The sequence below is a fragment of the Lemur catta genome, chromosome 4 (genome assembly GCF_020740605.2).
Source record: "Lemur catta isolate mLemCat1 chromosome 4, mLemCat1.pri, whole genome shotgun sequence".
Lineage (NCBI taxonomy): Eukaryota > Metazoa > Chordata > Mammalia > Primates > Lemuridae > Lemur > Lemur catta.
This window is the reverse complement of record NC_059131.1, coordinates 54,294,495-54,316,560: the sequence shown is the minus strand read 5'-3', so window position 1 is coordinate 54,316,560 and position 22,066 is coordinate 54,294,495. Positions and strand designations below refer to the sequence as shown.

The 22,066-nt window shown below is 42.3% G+C and overlaps 1 protein-coding gene and 1 pseudogene across 1 annotated transcript; one reads left to right on the top strand and one right to left on the bottom strand.

Annotated features, from left to right (window-relative positions):
• Nucleotides 1–1,158: 1,158 nt before the first annotated feature.
• LOC123637018 (prenylcysteine oxidase-like) lies at nt 1,159–17,844 on the bottom strand. The gene is made up of 6 exons (XM_045549798.1): nt 17,685–17,844; nt 16,433–16,639; nt 14,845–15,019; nt 4,131–4,342; nt 3,644–3,796; nt 1,159–3,222 (listed from the first exon to the last, which is right to left on the bottom strand). Exons 1-6 carry the CDS (start codon nt 17,794–17,796, stop codon nt 2,564–2,566), a joined length of 1,518 nt encoding a protein of 505 aa, XP_045405754.1. The 5' UTR covers nt 17,797–17,844; the 3' UTR covers nt 1,159–2,563.
• LOC123637022 lies at nt 12,703–13,100 on the top strand (annotated as a pseudogene).
• Nucleotides 17,845–22,066: the final 4,222 nt, after the last annotated feature.

Here is a 22,066-nt window from a genome sequence, read left to right as displayed (position 1 = left end):
CTATTTATAGAAAATTTACAACAAAAGAGCTAGAGGCATTAAACTAACTTAATCACAATAAGGAAAGTTGATGTGAAGTGCAATACATTTCTATTCTTCCATTCTTCAGCAACTCTTTGTAAATCATCATGGACATTGATTTTTTGCAGAAACATAGAGCTGAATTGTAGAACTTGCACCCCAAGCATGGTTCCTAAAACAGTAGTTTCACCTGGGAACTTAATAAAATATAAATTTTTTGACCTGATTACAAACATACTGAATAAACAAATTCTCCTGGAATAGCCAGATCTGATAACACTTTTTCTTCCAATAAAATTATTCTTTGTACTATAATTGTGGAAAAACTACCTAATACACCTGGAACAGCAAGCTCTGATAGTATTTTTTTCCCACTATTCTTTTAATACTGTAGTTGCATTACAATTACTTAATGTGCCTGAAGTATTCATAACCTGTTCTGGTTTTGAGAAAGCAATTTCAGATGCCCTACTGAGAAATGTAACCAGAGGAGGTTTGATATAATACCAACATTTTTCATTGGTGTGTGTGTGTGAGACAGAGACAGAGTCTCACTGTGTTGCCTGGGCTACAGTGCAATGGCATCATCATAGCTTACTACAACCTCAAACTCCGGGGCTCAAACGATCTTCCTGCCTCAGCCTCCCAGGTAGCTGGGACTACAGGCATATACCACCACACATGGCTAATTTCTCTATTTTTAGTAGAAGTGGGGGTCTCGCTCTTGCTCAGGCTGGTCTTGAACTCCTGAGCTCAAGCAATCCTCCCACCTCAGCCTCCCAGAGTGCTAGGATTACAGATGTGAGCCACCACACTCGGCCAGTAGGTATTCTTAAAAGTAAAAATATATGCCTTTGCAAAACAAGTTTACAAAGGATAGAAATTAACTTATTTCATTAGTATGTACCAATATTTAGCATACACGTAACAGTATTACATTCTCTACAAATTGTCTTCATTAAGACCATAAAAGGAAAAAAATACAAATGCCCCTTGACATCTATTAAGAATAAAATTAGAAAAAAGCTGACCCTTTGACAGACCATGAGTTTAATCCCACCTCTATATCAAATATATTTTGGCAGTTCATCAGCATATTAATAATCTGTACTAGGGAACAATAATAATAAACCGTACTAGGGAAGAAATCATTTTTATTAAAAATCAGTCTTCTCCACCATTTTGCTAAAGTAATACTGCCATAATCTGGTGAAGGGCTTTCTCTTTAATAACAGTACATGTTAACTTGGTTGCACTTACTGTTAGAATTCTTAAGCACTTGTTCTGTTCTACCAGTGCCTATGACAGCCAATCATGATCCTTGTACAACAGATGTAGAACTGGTTCTCAAATTTGGGCTGGACATTAGAATCATTTGGGACACTTTAAAGCCCTCCATGTGATTCCAGTGTGCAGCCAAGGCTGAGAGCCACTGTCTTAAGATTTCAGCAACCAGTTTCTCACCCAGAATGCTACAGTAACTGAAACATTTAACACTTTGAACATGTGCTGCATTTGGTCAAGCTTGGTGTCACTCTCAGTATCCTGCTTTAGTGCCAACTGCTCAGAGTTACTTGAGTTGCCTCTGCTGTTAGACTGTGAATGCTTCTATCAAGATGACTACTGAAGTTCTCATTGAGACAAATCATCCCTTCCAAAATGGATCTGCTTTAAGGGCACTAAAATCCCTTTGTAGACAGTTTTGCCCCCACATCAGTGATTCTCAACCCTGGTTGCACATTGGGAATTGTAAAAAGTTACAATGTCAAGTCCTATCCTTGATCCATTAAATCAGAATCTTTGCTTATGGGGGTCTATCAGTATTTTTAAAAGCTGCTTAAGTGAAGATGTAGTAGAATGCCAGTTTCTAGCTCAGTAGCTCATATTTGCTTTTCATTTACTTGAGATTTTTGTATGACATCTTAAAGTCTCACAACTAAGACATAAATTTCACCCCTAATATCAAGACAGAACCAATCAAAGGACATTCTGAAAGTCAAGGCTTTAGGCATGAGCACATTTACTTCAAAACAGGCTATAAAATTACTAAGAGCCAGACATAAAGACACCAGCTCCCTTATTAGTTTTATCTCACTGAAGATCACAGCCAGATGTAAAAGCTCAAATGGACCAATCTCCAACTAACATGGTCTTTAAGTTCTCCCTCAAGTGTTCAGCTTAAAATGCTCTACGCTTTTGATCAAAATCCAGGGCCCTGCCCTCAGACTTAATGAAACAATCTCTAAGAGAAGAGCTAGAGAATTCACATGTTTAAAAAACTCCAGATAATTCTTATGATCAGACAAGTTTGAGCAACACTGCTAATGCATATTGAAAGAATACTTAAGAAATTTTGGAGAGGGCATAGTGCAATAGTTATGTCATCACACTTAATTAGAACCTTGTACTTTTCTTATGATCCACAGGGATTACTAAGGAATATTGGCAAAATATCCTATTCAAAATCATCTCTGCTCAGACTTTGTCCTTTTTTGCCAGTGATACTCATTTGGAACCAGGAGAGGGGAAAAAAAGTATCATTTTATAGCTCAGTTTTAAGTTTCTCATATAAACCATCCTGGTCAATCATGTCTGTGTGTCCATTCCAGCGGTGATAGGCAAGGAGCGCAGCATTGTAGCCTGCAGTGGCACCCATTTCCATGGCACTTGCTACACACTCCATGCCATTGAGGTAATACAGTCGATCGTGAAGTATGATGGAGGGGCATTTCTCTGGGGGCTCATAGTGAGGATATGCAAGCCATGGCTTCTTCACAGCATAATCATAGGACAAAAAGAGCTTTAAAATTTGTGCTTTAGTAAGAGTTTCTGGGGAAAACATCTTCCAAACATATGTTCCATCTGCTGATGGTTGAAGATTTTCCTCTTTCCTTACAGGGGATGAAATCCCAAGACTATTAACGAACGAATCTGAATTATCAGTGGTTAAAACTGTACCAAGGCCAAAGTTATCTATGGCTCTAGAGCCAAAGACAGATGAATTTAATTCCCCCTTAACTAAAGTTGCCACTATATGTTCATACTTTTGATGGAATTCCTCAATTGGAGGATTAAAGTTGAGAAAAGTAATATTGGACATTTTTCGATTCAATGGAGTGGCCACCAAGACGATGTCATAGAAGTCTGAACGGGTCTCAGATCCAATTTGGTAGACCACTTCATACATCTTTGTGGGATTTCCTAGAGGGAATAAGGAAGCACACGTTTCTTTAGTGTTTCCAACATACTATATTTTATATCTCCTCAAAATAATTCTATACCTTCTTAATAGTTTCTCTGTAATTCTGAGGAATTAAAGGAGTTTTATCCCTTAAGATAACTGTCCCTTGCATTTTTATTACATTGAGGCCAGTTTTCAGAATGTCAATAAGTTCAAAATAAGGAATTTTTACTTTTGAGAATAAGATTATTTTTTAAATCCAAGGAGTCATGCCACTGTACTTGAGTACATTTGGGGACATTTCTACATGGGACAACATATGCAGTTTAGACTTCCATCATTATGGATCTGAGTAGAGATGGCAGAAGAGAGGTTTTCCTCCCTGAGCAATCATTTTCTACAGTGGAAATAAGAAAGAATAAACTGAAAGTTAAAGCTTACCTGTCTGCTTGGTCCTTGTTTTCTCCTCTATGTACATTACTGAGCCAGATATAAGATTGCTTTTGGAAGCCTGAAGGAGCCCGGAGCAAACAAGCTTATTGCCACCTTCTACTGCCCAAAGGCCAGGATCACCAGCCGACAGTGACACCGCCCCTGTCAAGAGGTGGAAAAAATGTGTTTTAATTCTGAATCTGTAAGAGATCGCCTACCCAACTCTCCGCTCCCAATGAGATGTTCTGCTCTAAATGTCTCCAGACATTGAAAAATGGCCCCTGGGGCCCCCACTTTAGAATCACTGAACTCATGAAAGCTAAGGACTCTCTCTCCCTAAAAATACACATGTAGATATATAAAATTTTGCTAATAATGTCTCAGGTTCACAGAGAGGCAGCCTTCCCCAACCTTGGCCTAAAGTCAGGAGCCACCACAGCATCAGGTGAGCCCCTTTGTGAACTAAAGTCCACCATGGTTCCAAGCCCTGTCTTACCCACAAAAGCATTGACGCCCACACTTTGGCCAAAATGGATCCTCATGACAGGAGCGACCATTTCATCAAGGAATTTCTCAGAGAAGCCTGCTTTCTGCAAGGTTTCAAGAAGTGTTCGGTTAAGCAGTCCAAGGAATTCATCCCCTCCTATAGCGTGTAGTAATTTTTCTACACTGCTGAAGGCATACTCATGAGATTGGTAGCGGTAGATCCTTTATGAAAAGAAGAGAAATGGCCATTAAACACCAAACAAGAAGAGGAGAAGGGGATGTATAAAGGGAAATAGTATCACAAGAATCAAACTGACTTCCATGTTCCCTTCTGGTGAGTTTCTACCTATCATGCAAGACACAGCTCAGAGACCATATTCCCCAGCTGTCCCAGACAATCCTGGCCCTCTGCCTCCTTTAGAAGTCCTTGTACTCTTTATACACTCTTATGCATTAATATGGTCACTGGTAGCACCTTTAAAGAACTGGATATATCATGGTTTCATTCTTTATATCTTCCAGCAGCACTTAGACATGTCTAAATTAAATTTTTGTCTTTCCACCAGGCTTGATCTCCATTCACCCCATCCCAACCTTATTTAGTTTTAAAGCTTAAACATGTTTCACATCTCCTTTCTGCTTCTCCCACCCAAGCAGACCTTATCAATCTTCCTAATATCTATCTTTTTACTCCATTCACACTTCCTGATCTTAGGTTAGGATTTATACTCAAACTACTAAGGTGAAATGATCTACCTAATTCTAGTTTCTTTTTGAAGTATTTATAAATCTCCCAGAATTCCTAAAGTATACTCTTATATGTCATCATTCATTTATTTAAAAAAAAACTCTTGTTTTTGCTTACTAATAAAGCCCAGATCATGTAGACTGATATAAAAAAACAACCATGAGTTTTAGACTCAAACTCATGAAGTCTAACTTCTTTGCTATAGTTGCCAATAAACAAACAAGGCAGGCCAGGCTCAGTGGCTCATGCCTGTAATCCTGGCACTCTGGGAGGCCAAGGTGGGAGGATTGCTTGAGCTCAGGGGTTCAAGACCAGCCTGAGCAAGAGCGGGACCCCGTCTCTACTAAAAATAGAAAAATTAGCTGGGCGTGGTGGCGTGTGCCTGTAGTCCCAGCTACTTGGAAGGCTGAGGCAAGAGGATTGCTTGAGCCCAGGAGCTGAGGTTGCAGTGAGGTGTGATGACACCACTGCACTCTAGCCTGTGTGACAGAGCAAGATCTTTTCTCAATCAATCTATAAGTAAATAAAATAAGAAGACATATAACTAGTAGTTTTTGCTAGTCAGATTGTTTAAACAGCCTTTTTCTTTTCAAATTACACTAATATAACCCTTAACATTATTTATTCATTCAACAAATATCTGTGGAACATCAACTCTGAGATAGGCACTGTTCTATGTACGGAGGATACAGAAGTCACCGCAACAGAAAAAAATCTCTGCCCTCATGCGGCTTGTGTTCTAGTTGGGAAAATAGGAAATAAAAATTAACTAAATGCAGGTAAATTATATAACAGGTTAGAGAATGGTAAGTATTAAGGAGAAAAATCAGAAAGGAAGAATGAGAATGCATGGGGTTGGCAGGGTTGTAACTCTAAATAAGACAGTCCAATAAAATGATTAGAGAGGTCAGGGAAAGCCTCACTGTGAAGGTGACAGCTGAGCAAAGACCTGAAAAAGGTGAGGAAGCAAAGCATACAAATACCTGGGGGTAAATATTCAGGTAGAGGTAAAAGCAGTGCAAAATCCACACAACAGAAGCTTCCCTGGCATGTTCCAGAAACACTGAGGCCAGTGCAGCTGATGCAGATCTCCAGAAGAGAAGGAGGTAAAGTCAGAAAAGTAAGGGGGGTGGGGAGCACTTTCACAACGGTAGAGTAAGGACCTCTGAAAATCTGCTCCTCCATAAAAGCATTGAGAATACTGGCAAAAATTTTCAACATCAACTTTTTCACAACTCTGGAAATAAACCAAATCCTTGTCAAAATGCAAGGAGTATTGATTCAAGAAAAGTGGCTGAATCTCAGTAAGAACAATGAGCCCTATAGCATTTTAACTTGCCCTATTCCCTTCCTCCTCATGCCAGCTCTGCAGTAGCTTTGAAAAACAGCAAGTCTTGCCACTATAAGAAATGTGAAATCAGCAACTCATAAGCTACTGGACAGCACAGAACCGGTTTGGGGTTCCTAAAAATCACCATCCCCAAAGAACTGTCACTATATGGCAGTTCTGTCACTATGTGGCAGATCCCAAAAAGCTCTATCCTCGGGGCTTGTCTTTCTTTGACCTGATTCAGAGCTCACTGTATACAAACAGCCCCATCCTGAGGGCATGTGTCAAAAAAAAATCAGTGGCAATTTTTTAACATCACAGCTTCCTGCGACTGATACCAATTGGGGCTAAAAGAGACTGACCAAAACTTTAAAAACTTTAATACTGGGGAATGAAAATAAAAAACATGTTCCCGGAAATCTAGAAGGGCATGTGCATGTGCAAGGCTATTATCCCATGACCAGGAAAGATCAGGCTAATCCGTCACCTCTGGCTGACCCTGACGCTTTGAGCAAGTAGCAAGTATAAATGCTAAAGCAGAGCTGTAAATGCCTGCTAGAGCATTGAAAACATACCCTAACACACATAAGGCTTACATGAAGAATACAGACTTCAGACAATTAGTACCAGAAAGTCACTAAACCAATAGCAGCAGTAGCAACAAAAACAAGCCCTGAGATGAAGGTGAAACTGATTTCCAGAGTTGCCATATAATATCATTTTAAATGTCCAGGTTTCAATAACAAATTATGAGATACTCAAGATAGTATGGCTTTTACACAGGGGCGGGGGGAAACAGTCAATAGAAACCATCCATTAGGAAGCCTAGACATTGAACTTACTAGATAAAGACTTTAAATCAGCTATAATAAATATGTTCAAAGAACTAAAGGAAACCATGTTTCAAGAACTAAAGCAAGTATGACAGAAATGTCTCCCCAAATATAGATTATCAATATTAACACAGAAATGATTTAAAAAAAACACACACAAAAAAAAAATTCTGGAGTTGAAAAGTACAATATCTGAAATAAAAAATTCACTACAGGGCTCAACAGTAGACTTGAAATAGCAGGAGAATCAGCAAACTTGAAGATAGGTAAATTGGGATTGTACAGGTTGAAGAACAGAAAGAAAAAAAAAGTTAAGGAAAATGAGCACAGCCTCAGAGATCCGTGGGACAACATGAAGCATACCAACATTCAGATAATGGGAATCCTATGAGAGAATAGCCAAAAACTTCCCAAATTTGATTTAAAAAAATTGATCTGCACATCCAAGAAGCTCAACAAACACCAATAAGATAAAAGCAAAGAGATTCATATCTAGACACATCATATTCAAACTGTGGAAAGACAGAATCTGTAAAGCATAAAGAGAAAAGCAACTCATCCCATAAAAAGATCCTCAATAAGATTAACAGCTGACTCTTCATCAGAAACCGTGGAGACCAGAAGGGACTATCTTGACAAAGAATACTGAAAGAAACACTGTTAACCAAGAGTTCTATAAGCAGGAAAATTATCCTTCAGAATGAAGTAAAATTAAGGCATTCCAACATAAACAAAAACACAGACTACAACACTAGCAGACCTGACCACAAGAAACTCCAAAGGTAATCCTCAGGCTAAGACAGAACACTTGACAGATTCTTGAATCCACAAGTACAAATAAACAGCACTGATAAGGTAATTACATAAATTAAAATACACTAAATATGCCAGGCACGGTGGCTCACACCAATAATCCTAGCACATGGGGAGCCCAAGGTGGGAGGATTGCTTGAGGCCAGGAGTTTGAGACCAGCCTGAGCAAGAGTGAGGTGAGACCATGTCTCTACAAATAATAGAAAAATTTGCCGAGTATGGTGACACGTGCCCATAGTCACAGCTACTCGGAAGAGGATTGCTTAAGCCCAAGAACTTGAGGTTGCAGTAAGCCATAATGATCCCACTGCATTCTAGTCTGGGCAACAGAGCGAGACCCTAAAAACAAAAACAAACCACAACAAATAAAAATATAAAATACAGTATGAAGATATATTTGTTTGTAACTGCATGAAGCAATAATTATAGAACTATAGTAATGGGCTTATAATGTATAAAGATATAATTGTATGACAATAAAAAGGGGAGAAATAATGAACCTATATTATTTATGTATTTATTTTTCTGAGACAGAATCTCACTCTGTCGCCCTGGGTAGAGGACGGTGGCATCATCCTTGCTCACAGCAACCTCAAACTCTTGGGTTCAAGCATTCCTTCCTGCCTCAGCCTTGAGAGTAGCTGGGACTACAGGTGTGTGCCACCATGCCCGGCTAATTTTTCTATTTTTAGTAGAGATGAGGTCTCACTCTTGCTCAGGCTGGTCTCGAACTCCTTATCTCAAGCAATCCTCCTGCCTTTGGCCTCCCAGAGTGCTAGGATTACAGGCATGAGCCACCGTGCCCAGTCATGAACTATATTAGAGCAAGTTGTTATTAACTTAAAACAATTAAGATAATGATTATTAACAATAAATACTGTTTTAAGATGTCAACTGAAAGAAAACAACTTTAAAAATATACAGTAAAAGAAACAAAATCTAAATGGTACACACGGCACCTCTCCGTCCTCCATTTCACCCATTTGGGTTTTTTTGAGACAGAGTCTCGCTCTGTCACCCCAGGTAGAGTGCAGGGGTGTCACTGTAGCTCACTGCAACCTCAAACTCCTAGACTCAAGCGATCCTCCTGCCTCAGCCTCCTGAGTAACTGGGACTATAGGCATGCACTACCACACCTGGCTACTTTTTTATATTTTTAGTAGAGATGGGGTCTTGCTCCCAGAGTGCTAGGACCTTTGGAGTTTAACAGATGGGCTCTCACTACCTTACCCCAGCTGGAGGGCAGTGGTGTGATCACAGTTCACTGCAACTTCGTCTTGGTCTCAAGTAATCCTCTTGCCTCAGCCTCCTGAGTAGTTGGGACTACAGGCCCAGGGCACCACACCCAGCTAATTTTTTTTTATAGAGATGAGGGTCTTGCTGTGTTGCCCATGCTGGTCTTAAACCCCTGGCCTCAAGTGATCCTCCAGCTTCAGCCTCCCAAAGTACTGGGATTACAGACACACATGAGCCACCACACCTGGCCCTGTTTTACCTTTTGAAACATAGATCCTAATTTTACTGCATTTAAATGTTAAGACTCCACCCCAAAGTGAGCATGGAACATATGTAACATGCATGTTTACTTAATATACACACACATGCCCCCCTCTGAAAATATTCATATCTTCTCTTGTAAACTGCCGAATATGTACACTTAGCCGACCTGTTCAGCATAAGTTCCTGTCTCACCCTTCCCCCTTTGAAGTGCCTTCTTTTGGTCTCTGTTGGAGGATACACTCCCCGAACTGAAGGGTGGCCAGCCTGCAGGTCGTAACCCATTATAAAAAATGAAGCTCTCTTCTCCAAACTTACAGACCTTGTGATTTTAAGTCAACATAGATCAAGAAGTGTTAGGGATCTAATATGTTTGCAGAAATGCACTAATTCTAGAGACAAGAATGAGCTTTAACCTAGCCTATATGACAAGGTATCTCAAAAGGAAGCTATCAGTAGACCAGAGAATTCAATTCAACTACTGCTTTCTAGTTACTGTGCATACTATAGAACACAAGCACACGGTGTGCACCATATACTCCTTAATGGATGTTTAAAAAGAAAGATGATTGCTGAGTGAGGTATTAGGGCAAGGATTTGTTGAAAGGGGTGAGACAAGAATTTGGACTTTGGAGTAAAGAATAACATCCAATCAGGGGAAAAGCTTTGTTGAAAGGGGTGAGATAAGAGGTTGGACTTTGGAGTATAGAATGGCATCCAACCAGACAAACTGCATAAATAAATGTGCAGAACTGGATAATAACCAGGCAATGTGGATGTCAGGGGCTGCAGAATTTCCACCCAAGTACTTCCAACAGTGGAGAAGAATGACCGCATACCCCTGGGGCGTCTATCTAAAGTGTTGCCAACCACAAACTTGAATCCCCTTTCAAGTGTCATGCTTTATTATTGTCACATGGGCCTTAGTTTACACTATGTACACTCTGAAATGGAAGAACACAATGACAATGTGCCTCCCTAAGGTTGGTTAACATATCCCCAAAAGTTTCTGCAGAAGATCACATAAGCTACTTACATGAGGACAAACTGGATCTAATACACACACACACAGACAAAAAAAGATAAATTTTTGAGCAAGGGCTTCAGGTTTCTATACTATTTAAAAGAAAAAAAACTTAAGTATATCCTCCAGGCCAGGCGCGGTGGCTCACGCCTGTAATTCTAGCACTCTGGGAGGCCAAGGTGGGTGGATAGCTCGAGGTCAGGAGTTCAAGACCAGCCTGAGCAAGAGCGAGACCCCGTCTCTACTAAAAATAGAAAGAAATTATCTGGACAACTAAAATATATATATAGAAAAAATTAGCCGGGCATGGTGGCACATGCCTGTAGTCCCAGCTACTTGGGAGGCTGAGGCAGTAGGATCGTTTGAGCCCAGGAGTTTGAGGTTGCTGTGAGCTAGGCTGATGCCACGGCACTCACTCTAGCCCAAGCAACAGAGCGAGACTCTGTCTTAAAAAAAAAAAAAAAAAAAACGAATATCCTCCAATTGCACATTTCAACCCATGGTTCTCAACTTTGGCTACAGGTATCTCTTAGGGGTGAAGTTCAGCATTTGTATTTTTAAAAGACCCCCCCTGTGATTCTAATGTGCAGCCAAGGTTGAGAACTACTGCTTTAACTGAAATGGAGGAGAATTAGTTGTCCTAGATTCTTCTTTGGTAACCTATGTGGGTTCAAATTCTGGGTTTTGTGACATTCCACAATATCTCCAACAAGGAGTGATATTAAAAATATTTATCTGAGCCAAGAGGATGGCTTGAGCTCAGGAGTTGGAGATCAGCCTGAGCAAGAGGGAGAACCTGTTTCTACTAAAAACAGAAAAATTAGCCAGGCGTGGTGCTGTGTGCCTATAGTACCAGCTACTCAGGAGGCTGAGGCAGGGGGGTCGCTTGAACCCAGGAGTTTGAGGCTGCAGTGAGACATGATGACATCAGTACACTCTACCCAAGGGGACAGAGTGAGACTCTGTCCAAAAAAGAAAAAAGAAAAAACAGTATATCACTGGGTCTTTTTCACAGTTCTGTAATACCCCGATTCCCTTCAAACATGACTTCATAATTTCTTGAAGGGCAATTCCCTACGTGACAAACAAGCCACAGGTAAAAGAAAAGACACACACAGGCAGGGCTGCATCTGACCTTGACCTGCCTGCTGAGCATACAGCAACATGCCACCACCTTCTATAAAAAGTGATTGGCTGTCTCTATACAACTTCTATATATTTTCTTAGTTATTTGTTTATTGCCTGTCTCTTCACTAGAATATTTTTTTGTGGTGAAGGAGGTTTGCTTTTTCTTTTTTGAAACAAGGTCCTGGTATATTGTCCAGGCTGATCTCAAACTCCTGGCATCAAGCAATCCTTACGCCTCAGCCTCCCAAGTAGCTGAAAGTACAGGCACCTGCCACCCTGCCCAGCTAGTTTTTTTTATGTTTAGATACAGGGTGTCACTATGTTGCATAGCCCAGTCTCGAACTCTTGGACTGAAGCTATCCTCCTGCCTCAGCTCCAGAGTAGCTGGGAGTACAGGCATGCCACTACACCACGCTTAAAATATATTTTCTTTGAGGGCAAGGACATGTTCCAGGTCCTATACCCTCTACCCAGATTAATGTGTGCCACATAACAGGCACTCAGTATTGGGTGAATGAATAAATGAATGAATGAGTACTTTAAAACAGTATGCACTGTAGCTGGACTTATTGCTAGACTTTCTTACCCAGAGGAAAGAAAGGAACACAAGGAATTAACCTAAGAATGATGTTTAGAGAGAAAAGTCCCTAACTACTGCAAGTTATAAAAGCTATAGCAACTTCTCAAATCTTACATTACTCCTGTTCAATACTTGGTCATATGACAGGTCATTTTACCTTTTTAACTATTATTTTCAGCCGGGCGCAGTAGCTCACGCCTGTAATCCTAACACTCTGGGAGGCCGAGGCGGGAGGATTGCTCAAAGTCAGGAGTTCGAGACCAGCCTGAGCAAGAGCGAGACCCCCGTCTCTACTAAAAATAGAAAGAAATGATCTGGACAGCTAAAAACATATAGAAAAAAATTAGCCGGGCATGGTGGCACATGCCTGTAGTTCCAGCTACTCAGGAGGCTGAGGCAGAAGGATTGCTTGAGCCCAGGAGTTTGAGGTTGCTGTGAGCCAGGCTGATGCCATGCACTCTAGCCTGGGCAACAGAGCGAGACTCTGTCTCAAAAACAAAACAAAAAAACTATTATTTTCTTATGTTAAAACAACCACAGTAACGTCCTTTTTCCCCACGACTGCCAAGTACCAAGGAGGCAGAGGCTGGGGAGCATTCAAGATTCGGCTCCACCTGAAACCCATCGCCATGGCCAAGGAAGGCATTGCTGCTGGAGGTGTAAGAGACGTTAAAACTGCTATATAAGAGGTCCTGAAGACCACCCTCATCCATGATGGCCTTGCATGTGGAATTCGCATAGCTACCAAAGCCTTAGACAAGCACCAAGCCTATCTTTGTGTGCTTACATCCTACTGTGATGAGCCTATATATGTCAAGATGGTGAAAGCCCTTTGTACTGAACACCAGATCAATCTAATTAAGGTTGATGACAACAAGAAACTAGGGGAATCGGTAGGCCTCTGTAAAATTGACAAGAGGGGAAACCCTGTATATTGGTTGGTTGCAGGTGTGTAGCAGTTAAGGACTACAGCAAAGAATCTCCAGCCAAAGATGTCATCAAAGAGTACTTCAAATGTAAGAAATGAACAATTAAATTTTAGCTCATGTTCCTTTAAAACAAAAACAAAAAAACATGCTGGAGTAGTGGTTCATGCCTGTAATCATAGCACTCTGGGAGCCCAAGGCTGGAGGATTGCTTGAGCTCAGGAGTTTGAGACCAGCCTGAGCAAGAGCAAGACCCCGTCTCTTAAGGGAAAAAAAAAAAGCAAGCAAGAAATAGAAGAATTTAGGATGTCCCTGAGGTGAAACAGAAATTGGTAGAACTTAGGAAACAGAAAAAGACAAAATTGGCTAGATGTGGTGGCTCAGGCCTGTAATCCTAGCACTCAGGGAGGCCAAGGCAGGAGGTTTGCTTAAGGTCAGGAGTTTGAGACCAGCCTGAGCAAGAGTGAGACCCTCATCTCTACTAAAAATAGAAAAATTAGCCAGGTGTTGTGACCCACCATGCCTATAGTCCCAGCTACTTGGAAGGCTAAGGCAGGAGGATCACTTGAGCCTAGGAGTGTGAGGTTGCAATGAGCCCACTGCACTCTACCCAGGACAAAAGAGTGAGACTCTGTCTCAAAAAAATAATAATAAATTAAATTAAATTTTAAAAAAACAGTCACAGTAATGAAATATTAACATTCACAAGGGGCTGAATTTCTCCAGCACCTAAAACTGTAAATCAGCATACCAATTAACATATCAAGAGCTTTTTAAAAAATAGATTGCATCTTCCAAAATTCAACTATTTTATTTTTCCTGATCAACAAAGCAATGCACATTCATAGACAGAAAATTTTTTAAAATCTAGAAAAGCTGGCCGGGCATGGTGGCTCACGCCTGTAATCCTAGCACTCTGGGAGGTGAAGGCAGGAGGATGGCCTGAGGTCAGGAGTTTGAGACCAGCCTGAGCAAGAGTGAGACCCTGTCTCTACTAAAAATAGAAAAAATTACCCCGGTGTGGTGGTGTGCACCTGTAGTGCCAGCTACTCAGGAAGCTGATGCAGGAGGATGGCTTGAGCCCAGGAGTTTGAGATTGCTGTGAGCCAGGCTGACCCCACTGCACTCTAGCCCAGGCAACACAGCGAGACTCTGTCCCAAAAATAAAAGAAAAAAAGATAAAATCTATAAAAGTATAAGGACGAAAAAGAGACACTTGTATTCTCACTACCCAGGACAGTGTTGGAATTTAATATCCCAATTTAAATTACTGGGGTACAGAACTTACACTCTACTTCAGGCTGCTGGCTTCCCTGAAACATCATGTCATTATTAAAGCGCATTTAAGTTTTTTGATCCTTTCTACAAGCTCTTGTACACATTATCTCTTTCATCTACACAACACCCGCTCAGTGCAGGGATTAAGAGTAAGGACTCTAGAGCCAAAATGCCTGCGTAGGAACTCCAGTTCCACCACTGACTAGGTGGGTGAACTTGCACACTTAAAACCTCTCTATGATGCCACCTTCCACATCTGTGCAGAGAAGCTAAGAAGACTACCTACTTGAGAAAGATGTCATGAGAATTCAAGCACTTAACATTGGTAAAGCATCTAAGAGTGTCTGGCAACACTAAAAAGGCATTTGCAAAATATATATCAAGACAAAACTAAACTACCCTTTCAATTTCTGAGTGGATAAATGGTCTGAATATTTTCTGCAAAACATTTTGCCTAGCAATCTTACAAACAGACCTTGCACATAGGTAGAACTCTTCAAAGAAATTATAATTCCTAAAGTTCATCAAACTGCAAGGTCTTAGGTTAAATGGAAGGGAAAAAATTACCTCATGAATTTCCCTAACACATCCTCTACCCACATGTGCATTCGGAAGGACTGAAATCCATAGCGCCAAATGAGTTTAATCATGTTAATTATGAACCAGCTGCTCTCCTCAAACACCAGAGTCTCTCCATCATACACTCCCACTAGGCCACCAGAGACTGGAAGAGTAGAGAGACCTGCAAAAGCAGAGAAACGGTAGCTAAGTCAATGGTTTCTGTGCTGATCAAATGAAAGAAGGTGATCTGAAACTCCTGGGGACACTCTGAAGTGAATGAATCTGGTGCTTCCCAAATTTAATGTGTATTCAGGAGACACATTAAAGTAGTTCTATCTTTAGAACAGTGCGATACACTATACACTCACTACTGTCCAAAAGCAGATTCTCTAGAAGATGGGTCAGATGATCATACAGACAAATCAAAATGAGATATATTTTTATCTGGCTATTTTTAGTCTAAAAACACTAGAGAGTCAAAGGAAACAAGGCAGAGTACCAACTGAATTCAATTTAAAACAAAACTGGGCTGGGCGCAGTGGCTCATGCCTATAATCCTAGCACTCTGGGGGGCCGAGGCGGGCGGATTGTTTGAGCTCAGGAGTTCGAGACCAGCCTGAGCAAGAGTGAGACCTCCGTCTCTACTAAAAATAGAAAAGAAATTATACAGACAGCTAAAAACATATATATAGAAAAATTAGCCGGGCATGGTGGTACATAACTGTAGTCCCAGCTACTCGGGAGGCTGAGGCAGCAGGATCGCTTGAGCCCAGGAGTTTGAGGTTGCTGTGAGCTAGGCTGATGCCACGGCACTCTAGCCCGGGCAACAGAGTGAGACTCTGTCTCAAAAAAAAATAATAAAAATAAAAATAAATAAAAAATTAAAAAAAACTGTCAGACAGGACTCTCTGTGGCATGACTTGTTCCGGGGGGACATTTGCCTTCATGGAGGAAACAGAAGCCCAGGAAGCATCCACAGGGGATGTGGAAGGCAGCTGAGGGGAAAGGGGCACTTCCATTCCCATTAGACTCCTATTTTGCATAACTGGATATTTCAGATAACTGGAAGGAGGCCAAAATTACACAATTCCCTGAGGAAAGGGCCTGCAGAGGCCTGCCAGGCCTGCCCCACAACCCCTCCGGTGCCTCTCCTGGCAGGGCAACAGTCGGACATCCCAAGTTCAAGGCACATGTCTATACCCATAGCTGCGTGAGTGACTTGAAGCCAGACACTTCAAGCCTCTGGGTCTCACTTCCTCAGCTGTTAAATGAGCACACAAAGGTTGCTGCTAGCTCAAAACATTCTCTGATTCTTCAACACAAACCCAGAGGTTTAAGAACTGACAAGAGCAGCCACCCCCATCCCTACCCCTTGTCTGTAATTCCAGATAACAGAAGATACTGATAACCAGTGTCCCATTACCGGAGTGCAGCTAGTACCAACTGCTAACAGGAAAGTGAGGAAAACAGTTTTTACCAACTTCACCGTCAAAGACAATTAACAAGGCAGAAAAGTTTCAGGTCTCCATCTGATGAAAAATATCCAGGGATGTCACACACAAATCTGATGAGATCTAAGACCAAAATTACATACCCAGATCTTTGACAAAACGCTTCATGTGCAGATTTAAAGGATGGATGATAGAACCTCCTGCCTCATAGTCTTGCCCCTGAACCGTCATAGTGGCCAGCCGGCCCCCCACCTCTTCTCTTTCAAACACGTCAATCTTCACATCTTTCCCAAATTTCTGCCGCAGAATATAGGCTGCTGAAGTGCCACCGATTCCAGCTCCAATAATCGCTGAGGGGGAAAAAAGGAACAGTTTTTTCCCCCCTCTTATTATCTGTGTGTGTTGTTTTGTTTTGTTTTGTTTTTCAAAGACCATTAACTAATAATGGCTGTTACTGAAAGCTATTACCAACAGTTCAGGGAAGCCTGGAGAAGGGGGGCAAAGACACCTGCAGTGAAGATCCAACTCTGTGAATCTGCTCAGACACAGACACCAGACAAAAGTGGTAGTATGTTAAGTTAAAAATTCACACATTTAATTTTTTCCCCAATGCCCAGAGAGTCTCACAGGTCTTTGTGGAGGCACCAATGGGCCTGCACACCCCTCTTGGTGCCCAGCTCAAGGGAACAGAAGAGGTGGGCATTCGCAGTAAGCATGCTAAACAAAGTGACCGCCATTTCTAGCTTTGTTCTGTCTCAATGGAGACTCAAAGTACATAGGTTAATGATCCGGAAGAACACAATTTTAAAAAGAGGCGGAGGAGCAGGGAGCAAAACACCAAAGCACCTGAAATTAGAAAGAGCAGATTCTGAATTCAGCAGCTCTACTAGTCCTAAGCAAAGAAACTGTGCAAGCCAGGGGCCTCTGAGAGCAGGTCGACCTCAGCAAAGCGGAGACGGGGAAAGGGGTTCCAGCCTGTCAAGGGAAGCGGACAGGGTCAGCTTGTTTCCACTGCCCTGTGCTGTGTCTGCGCGTCTGAAATCTGCATAGCAGGAGAGGCCGGGCGCTCCGAGTCCAGTCGGAACACTGGCCTCGCAAGGTGCAGCAAAGGGAAGGCGCAGAGAGGGACCTCAGGCCTAGGGCACAGGGGCTGCAGGAACGCTTGGCGCCCACCCGCCCCGGTCCCCATCCACGCCCATTTCTCAAGTGGGCACCTCTCCACGCCTGCGAAGGCACGATCCCACTCCCAGGAGGACCGAAAGCCGCCCTGAGGGTGAAGTGCGACCTGCGAAGCAGGCTTGGCCCCAGCAGCCCGGCCTCCGCCGGGCCCGCGAGCCTGGGCGCGCTATGCAGCGGCTGTCCGATGCCCTCCTGCAGCGCCCACTCCTCGCCTACCGATCTTATCTGGCGGGGACCGCGGCTCGGCGTTCCCGGGGCACCCCCAGCTGCAGAGCAACAGCCACAGCCCCACAAGCGGCGAGACGAGCTCTGCCACAGCGCGCCTCATGGCCTTCCTGAGCTCCGCAACCTCTCGAGTCCCACGGTCCTGCTTCTGCTGGGAGTCTGCGCGTTTGCGCCTCCGCGCGCAGTGCCCGCCTCACCCCCAGCCCAGCCGCTCCGAGCCCCGCCCAGGCCCCGCCCAGGCCCCTGGCACCCCTGATCCACCCGGGCAACCCGGGCCCTCAAGCCCACCTCACCCCTCCAAAGCCCACCCTCCTTCCCGATGCGCCAAAGGCACAGGTTGAGGCTCACCCCTCCTTCCTCCCCATCTTATGCGGTGAAGCACCTCATTTCTTCACTAGTGCCTGCTGCCCTTTCAACCACTCCCTGTCAGAGAGCCGCACACAGCGAATCCCCGCCAGAAACAACACTGGGGCAACAGTGCTTACTGATGGATCGCTACGTTCCGGGCATTGCTGGGTAGGAGATGAGTGCGCAAACGGCGCGAGGTGAAAGAAAAATGAGGGAGACTGGGGCTGGGGTGGTCTGAGGTGAAGGGACTGGAATAGTAGTGACTGATAGCATCAATAAAAGTAGTATACCTGTAAGGAAACCAGAAGGTACCACCCCGAAATATGCCGCTTTGTAAGCGCAGCCCTAGGGCCATTCAGGCTATACTGCTAGGATAGCTAAAGGGAAGCAATTTTGCTTCTGGTTTGCTTTTGGCTGGCTTTCTCTCTAAAGTTTAGAATTAATCTGCTGCTTGTTTACACAGCTAACGGTCACAAGATTAGAACATGGTTTTGAACATGAACAGATCAAGAGTCCACAACGGGCCTGCCGTAGACAGCTGATAACAAGATCCTGATGATTCATTGTTGACTGATACCTAGTGAACAAGTCGTGATGATTTGCACAAAGCTTGCTTTCTGCTAGGTACCCCCTTTACGCCTTCCCTTTATATTAGTTAATAAAATTGCTCAGTAATCAGAGAAAGATGAGATGATGGTGTTTAAGACAATACTCTGCCATCTCCTCAGGCTCCTGGCACTTGAATCAACTACTTTTCCTTCACCAACACTCCTCACCTTTCGTGTTCGGTTCCTGGGTGGCAGCAGCCAAACCTGCCTTCAGCAACATCCTTAGCAGTAAGGACTCTTTTGAGCTGAAGGCAATTGAGAAGTCCCTGGATACACAAAAAGCTCTCTGTCCTCTTCCATTTGCCTAAAAGCAGGACATAAAGTTATGCAAAGGCGTCCCTCCTCCCCTCTCTACCTGGAAGGACAAAGTTTAATAACTGAAGACAACTTTAGACCCGTTAAATAAAATTTAAAGGAAACCATTCGTTTGGACTGAGCTCCTGCACTAGGCCCAACAGACTAAGCCAAAATAGAGCTACTCATACTAAAGTTCCTCACCACCAGGCCAAAACTAAGTTGTTCATCTGGCCTTCTAAAAAATCAGGAAAAAGTAATAGCTAAATCCCCAAACGGGCTAGTTTTAGCTGCCATGATAAGGAATTCCCCTTTGCTTTACTCTTTACAAGGAAAGTAACTTTGAAACAACCAATTCACTGTTTGTTCTGTTTCTGCTGTTTTCAGCCCTTTTCTGTCTATAAAGCCAACCTCCTGTGAACTAAAAATAAAATCCTAAGCCCCCCACCTAACTGAACAGAGCCCTCTCATCCAAAGGGACTCCAGAAAAAAAACTTAAAACTGAGAACTGAGTTCTGGCTGGTCGAAGTAACCCATGCATGTAATCCTAGCACTTTGGGAGGGTGAGGTGGCAGGATTGCTTGAGGCCAGGAGTTCAAAACCAACCTGGGCAATAGTGAGATCCTGTCCCTACAAAAAGTTTAAAAATTAGCCGGGTGTGGTAGTACATGCCCAGCTACTAGGGGGCCATAGCAGGAGGATCACTTGAGCTCAGGAGTTGGAGGTTGCGGTGAGCTATAATGATGCCATTGCACTCCATTTTGAGCAAGACCCTGTCTCAAAATAAAAAAACAAAACTGAGTTCCCAGCAGTGACAGGATGAGAGGTGTAAAGCACAATTTACACGTGTGTTTTCTCTTCATAAATATTCATGACTCCTCCTATAGCTTATTAAATATTTATAGTTAGCTACCCCACTCAGTATAAAATCGGTTCCCTTTCATTTCTAACTTCAAATACATATTCCTGGCTTGTGGCCCAAGAGTAGTGTTTTTCAGCCTGTCAGAATGGCCACTGCAGGTTGAGAATCCTTCACGATAAAGAAGTAAAACTCTTCTTTAAAAAAAAAAAAAAAATATATATATATATATATAAATGCTATGTTTTTTAAAAATTAATATTCCTCTGCCCAGCTCATGGGAACTACTCCATTCTGGAATGACAAATAAAAACGAAGTAACATCTTTAAACTAAATTAATTGTAAATTTGTCTTTTGACAGAACTTTATCAGCCAGGGATCTACATGCAAACTTCACTAAGGAGCCTTTCTCTCTCATTGATTGTATTCCCATAATTTGTCACCGTTAGAGACTGAAAATCCTTTAACTTTGTCTTGTCACTTCTATACAAATTTATTTCTCTTTTTTGAAGATGTGATATAAACCTGAATTCAAAGCCACCTGCTGGACATTATTCATGGCCCAGTATCTCCTTGGTAGATGTGACGTACACATGTTATTAAACTTCTCTTTGGTTTCTTTTGTTGTTGTTTTGTGCTTTTTTGTTTGTTTGTTTTGGATAATATGTCTTTTGTTAGAGGGGTCTCAGAAGAGTAGAGGAAAAATTATTTTTTTCCTCCCCTACACACCATACAGTTGAACATTATGCATGTGTTAAAAAGAAGGTTGGGACCAGCATGGTGGCTCATGCCTGTAATCCAAGTAATTTGGGAGGCTAAGGCAGGAGAATCACTTAAGGCCAGCAGTTCAAGATCAACCTCGGTAACCTAGGGAGACCCTAGTCTCTACAAAAAATAAACTGGGTGTGGTGGCGTGCATCAGTAGTACTAGGTACTCAGGAGGCTGAGGCAGGAGGATGGCCTGACCCCAGTAGTTCAAGGCTGCAGTGAGCTAGATGGTGCCACCGCACCAGAATGTTGAGTCTATAAATAGTGTCCGGACATTATTAGTTGAGAACAGCTGATAGCTGAGTGATGGGTATAATATGATCTCATTTCTGTAATTATAATACTTCAACCAGACAAACAGAAAAGAATAACTGATATATGAACATGAAAAACAGTATGGATGTAAGGAAAATAAGTTGGATACAAAGTAAGGTTGAACTGGGAGAAAGAGAGTTGAAAATCCAGGGCAAAAAAAGCATTCTTTCTTTGGACAAATGTTTGACTTCCTTCTAAGTGGCAGGTGATGTTCTAAGTGCTTGGGAAAAATCAGTGACTGAAACATTTTTTAAAAACACTACTCTAATGTAGCTGACAATCCAGTGGAGAGAGACAGACAATAATTAGAATAAATGATGTAAAATATAAGTTGGGATAAGAGGAATGGGGAATGAGTTGCAATTTTAAATAGGAATGACCAGGGTAGGCCTAATTTGTAGATGGTATTATATTTGGGCAAAAGCTTGCAGGAAGGGAAGAAGTGGGTCATGAGGATATCTGGATAAAGAGTGTTCTGGGCAAAGAGGCAGCCTGGCATGTTTGAGAGACAGCAAGGAGGCCAGTGGAACAGAATGGAAAGGGGGAGTGGAGGTGTTAATAGAACAAGATGCATGTCCTACAGGAAATAAACATTCCTTAGGAATATAAAAATAGGAAGATTAAGTCCCCTTTTTCACTACATCTAGAAATTACAAAGAAAAAACTAAACTGTGTGTATTTTACTTTCTATTTTCCAAACTACATGACCACAATACCTCAGTGTGTTAAGTCCAATAGGCCTTTAATAAGTATTTGTTGGCTGATTAGAATTGGTCATGTTAGTGACCTTGACCCAGGTGTCATATTTGGAACTTTGACTGTGGCACTGAAACCTGAAAGAGTTTACTGGAAGGGCACTTTGCTGCAAAGACAGCTAGAAGACTTGCAAAGTGGGAGGCAGAGGGCTCTCACATTCTCTACCATCACCCTTTCAAAATAGGAGTGCCATAGAAACTCAAAAGGGTTTTTAAAAAATCTTGGGGTGAAAAATGTTACCATACATATGAAGTGTAACACTCAATGGGGTGTTGTCCAGGAAAGCAGTGTTCTTAGGAAGCTAAATACTGAGGAAGATTCTCTCCTTGACCAAATTCTAGCCAGGCTCCTCTGAGCCCTCTTCTCAACTAGGCCTCAACCTTGACCTGTAAAGACTGGAACAAAATACTAACATAGTTTCTAA

Bases quoted from the DNA above. Each gene is read 5' to 3' on its own strand.
- LOC123637018 (XM_045549798.1), bottom strand. From the start codon at position 17,796: ATGAGGCGCGCTGTGGCAGAGCTCGTCTCGCCGCTTGTGGGGCTGTGG. The intron at 16,640-17,684 runs GTAGGCGAGGAG...TTTCCCCCTCAG, and splicing joins GTCCCCGCCAGATAAGATCG to CGATTATTGGAGCTGGAATC. The intron at 15,020-16,432 runs GTATGTAATTTT...CTGCTTTTGCAG, and splicing joins GCGTTTTGTCAAAGATCTGG to GTCTCTCTACTCTTCCAGTC.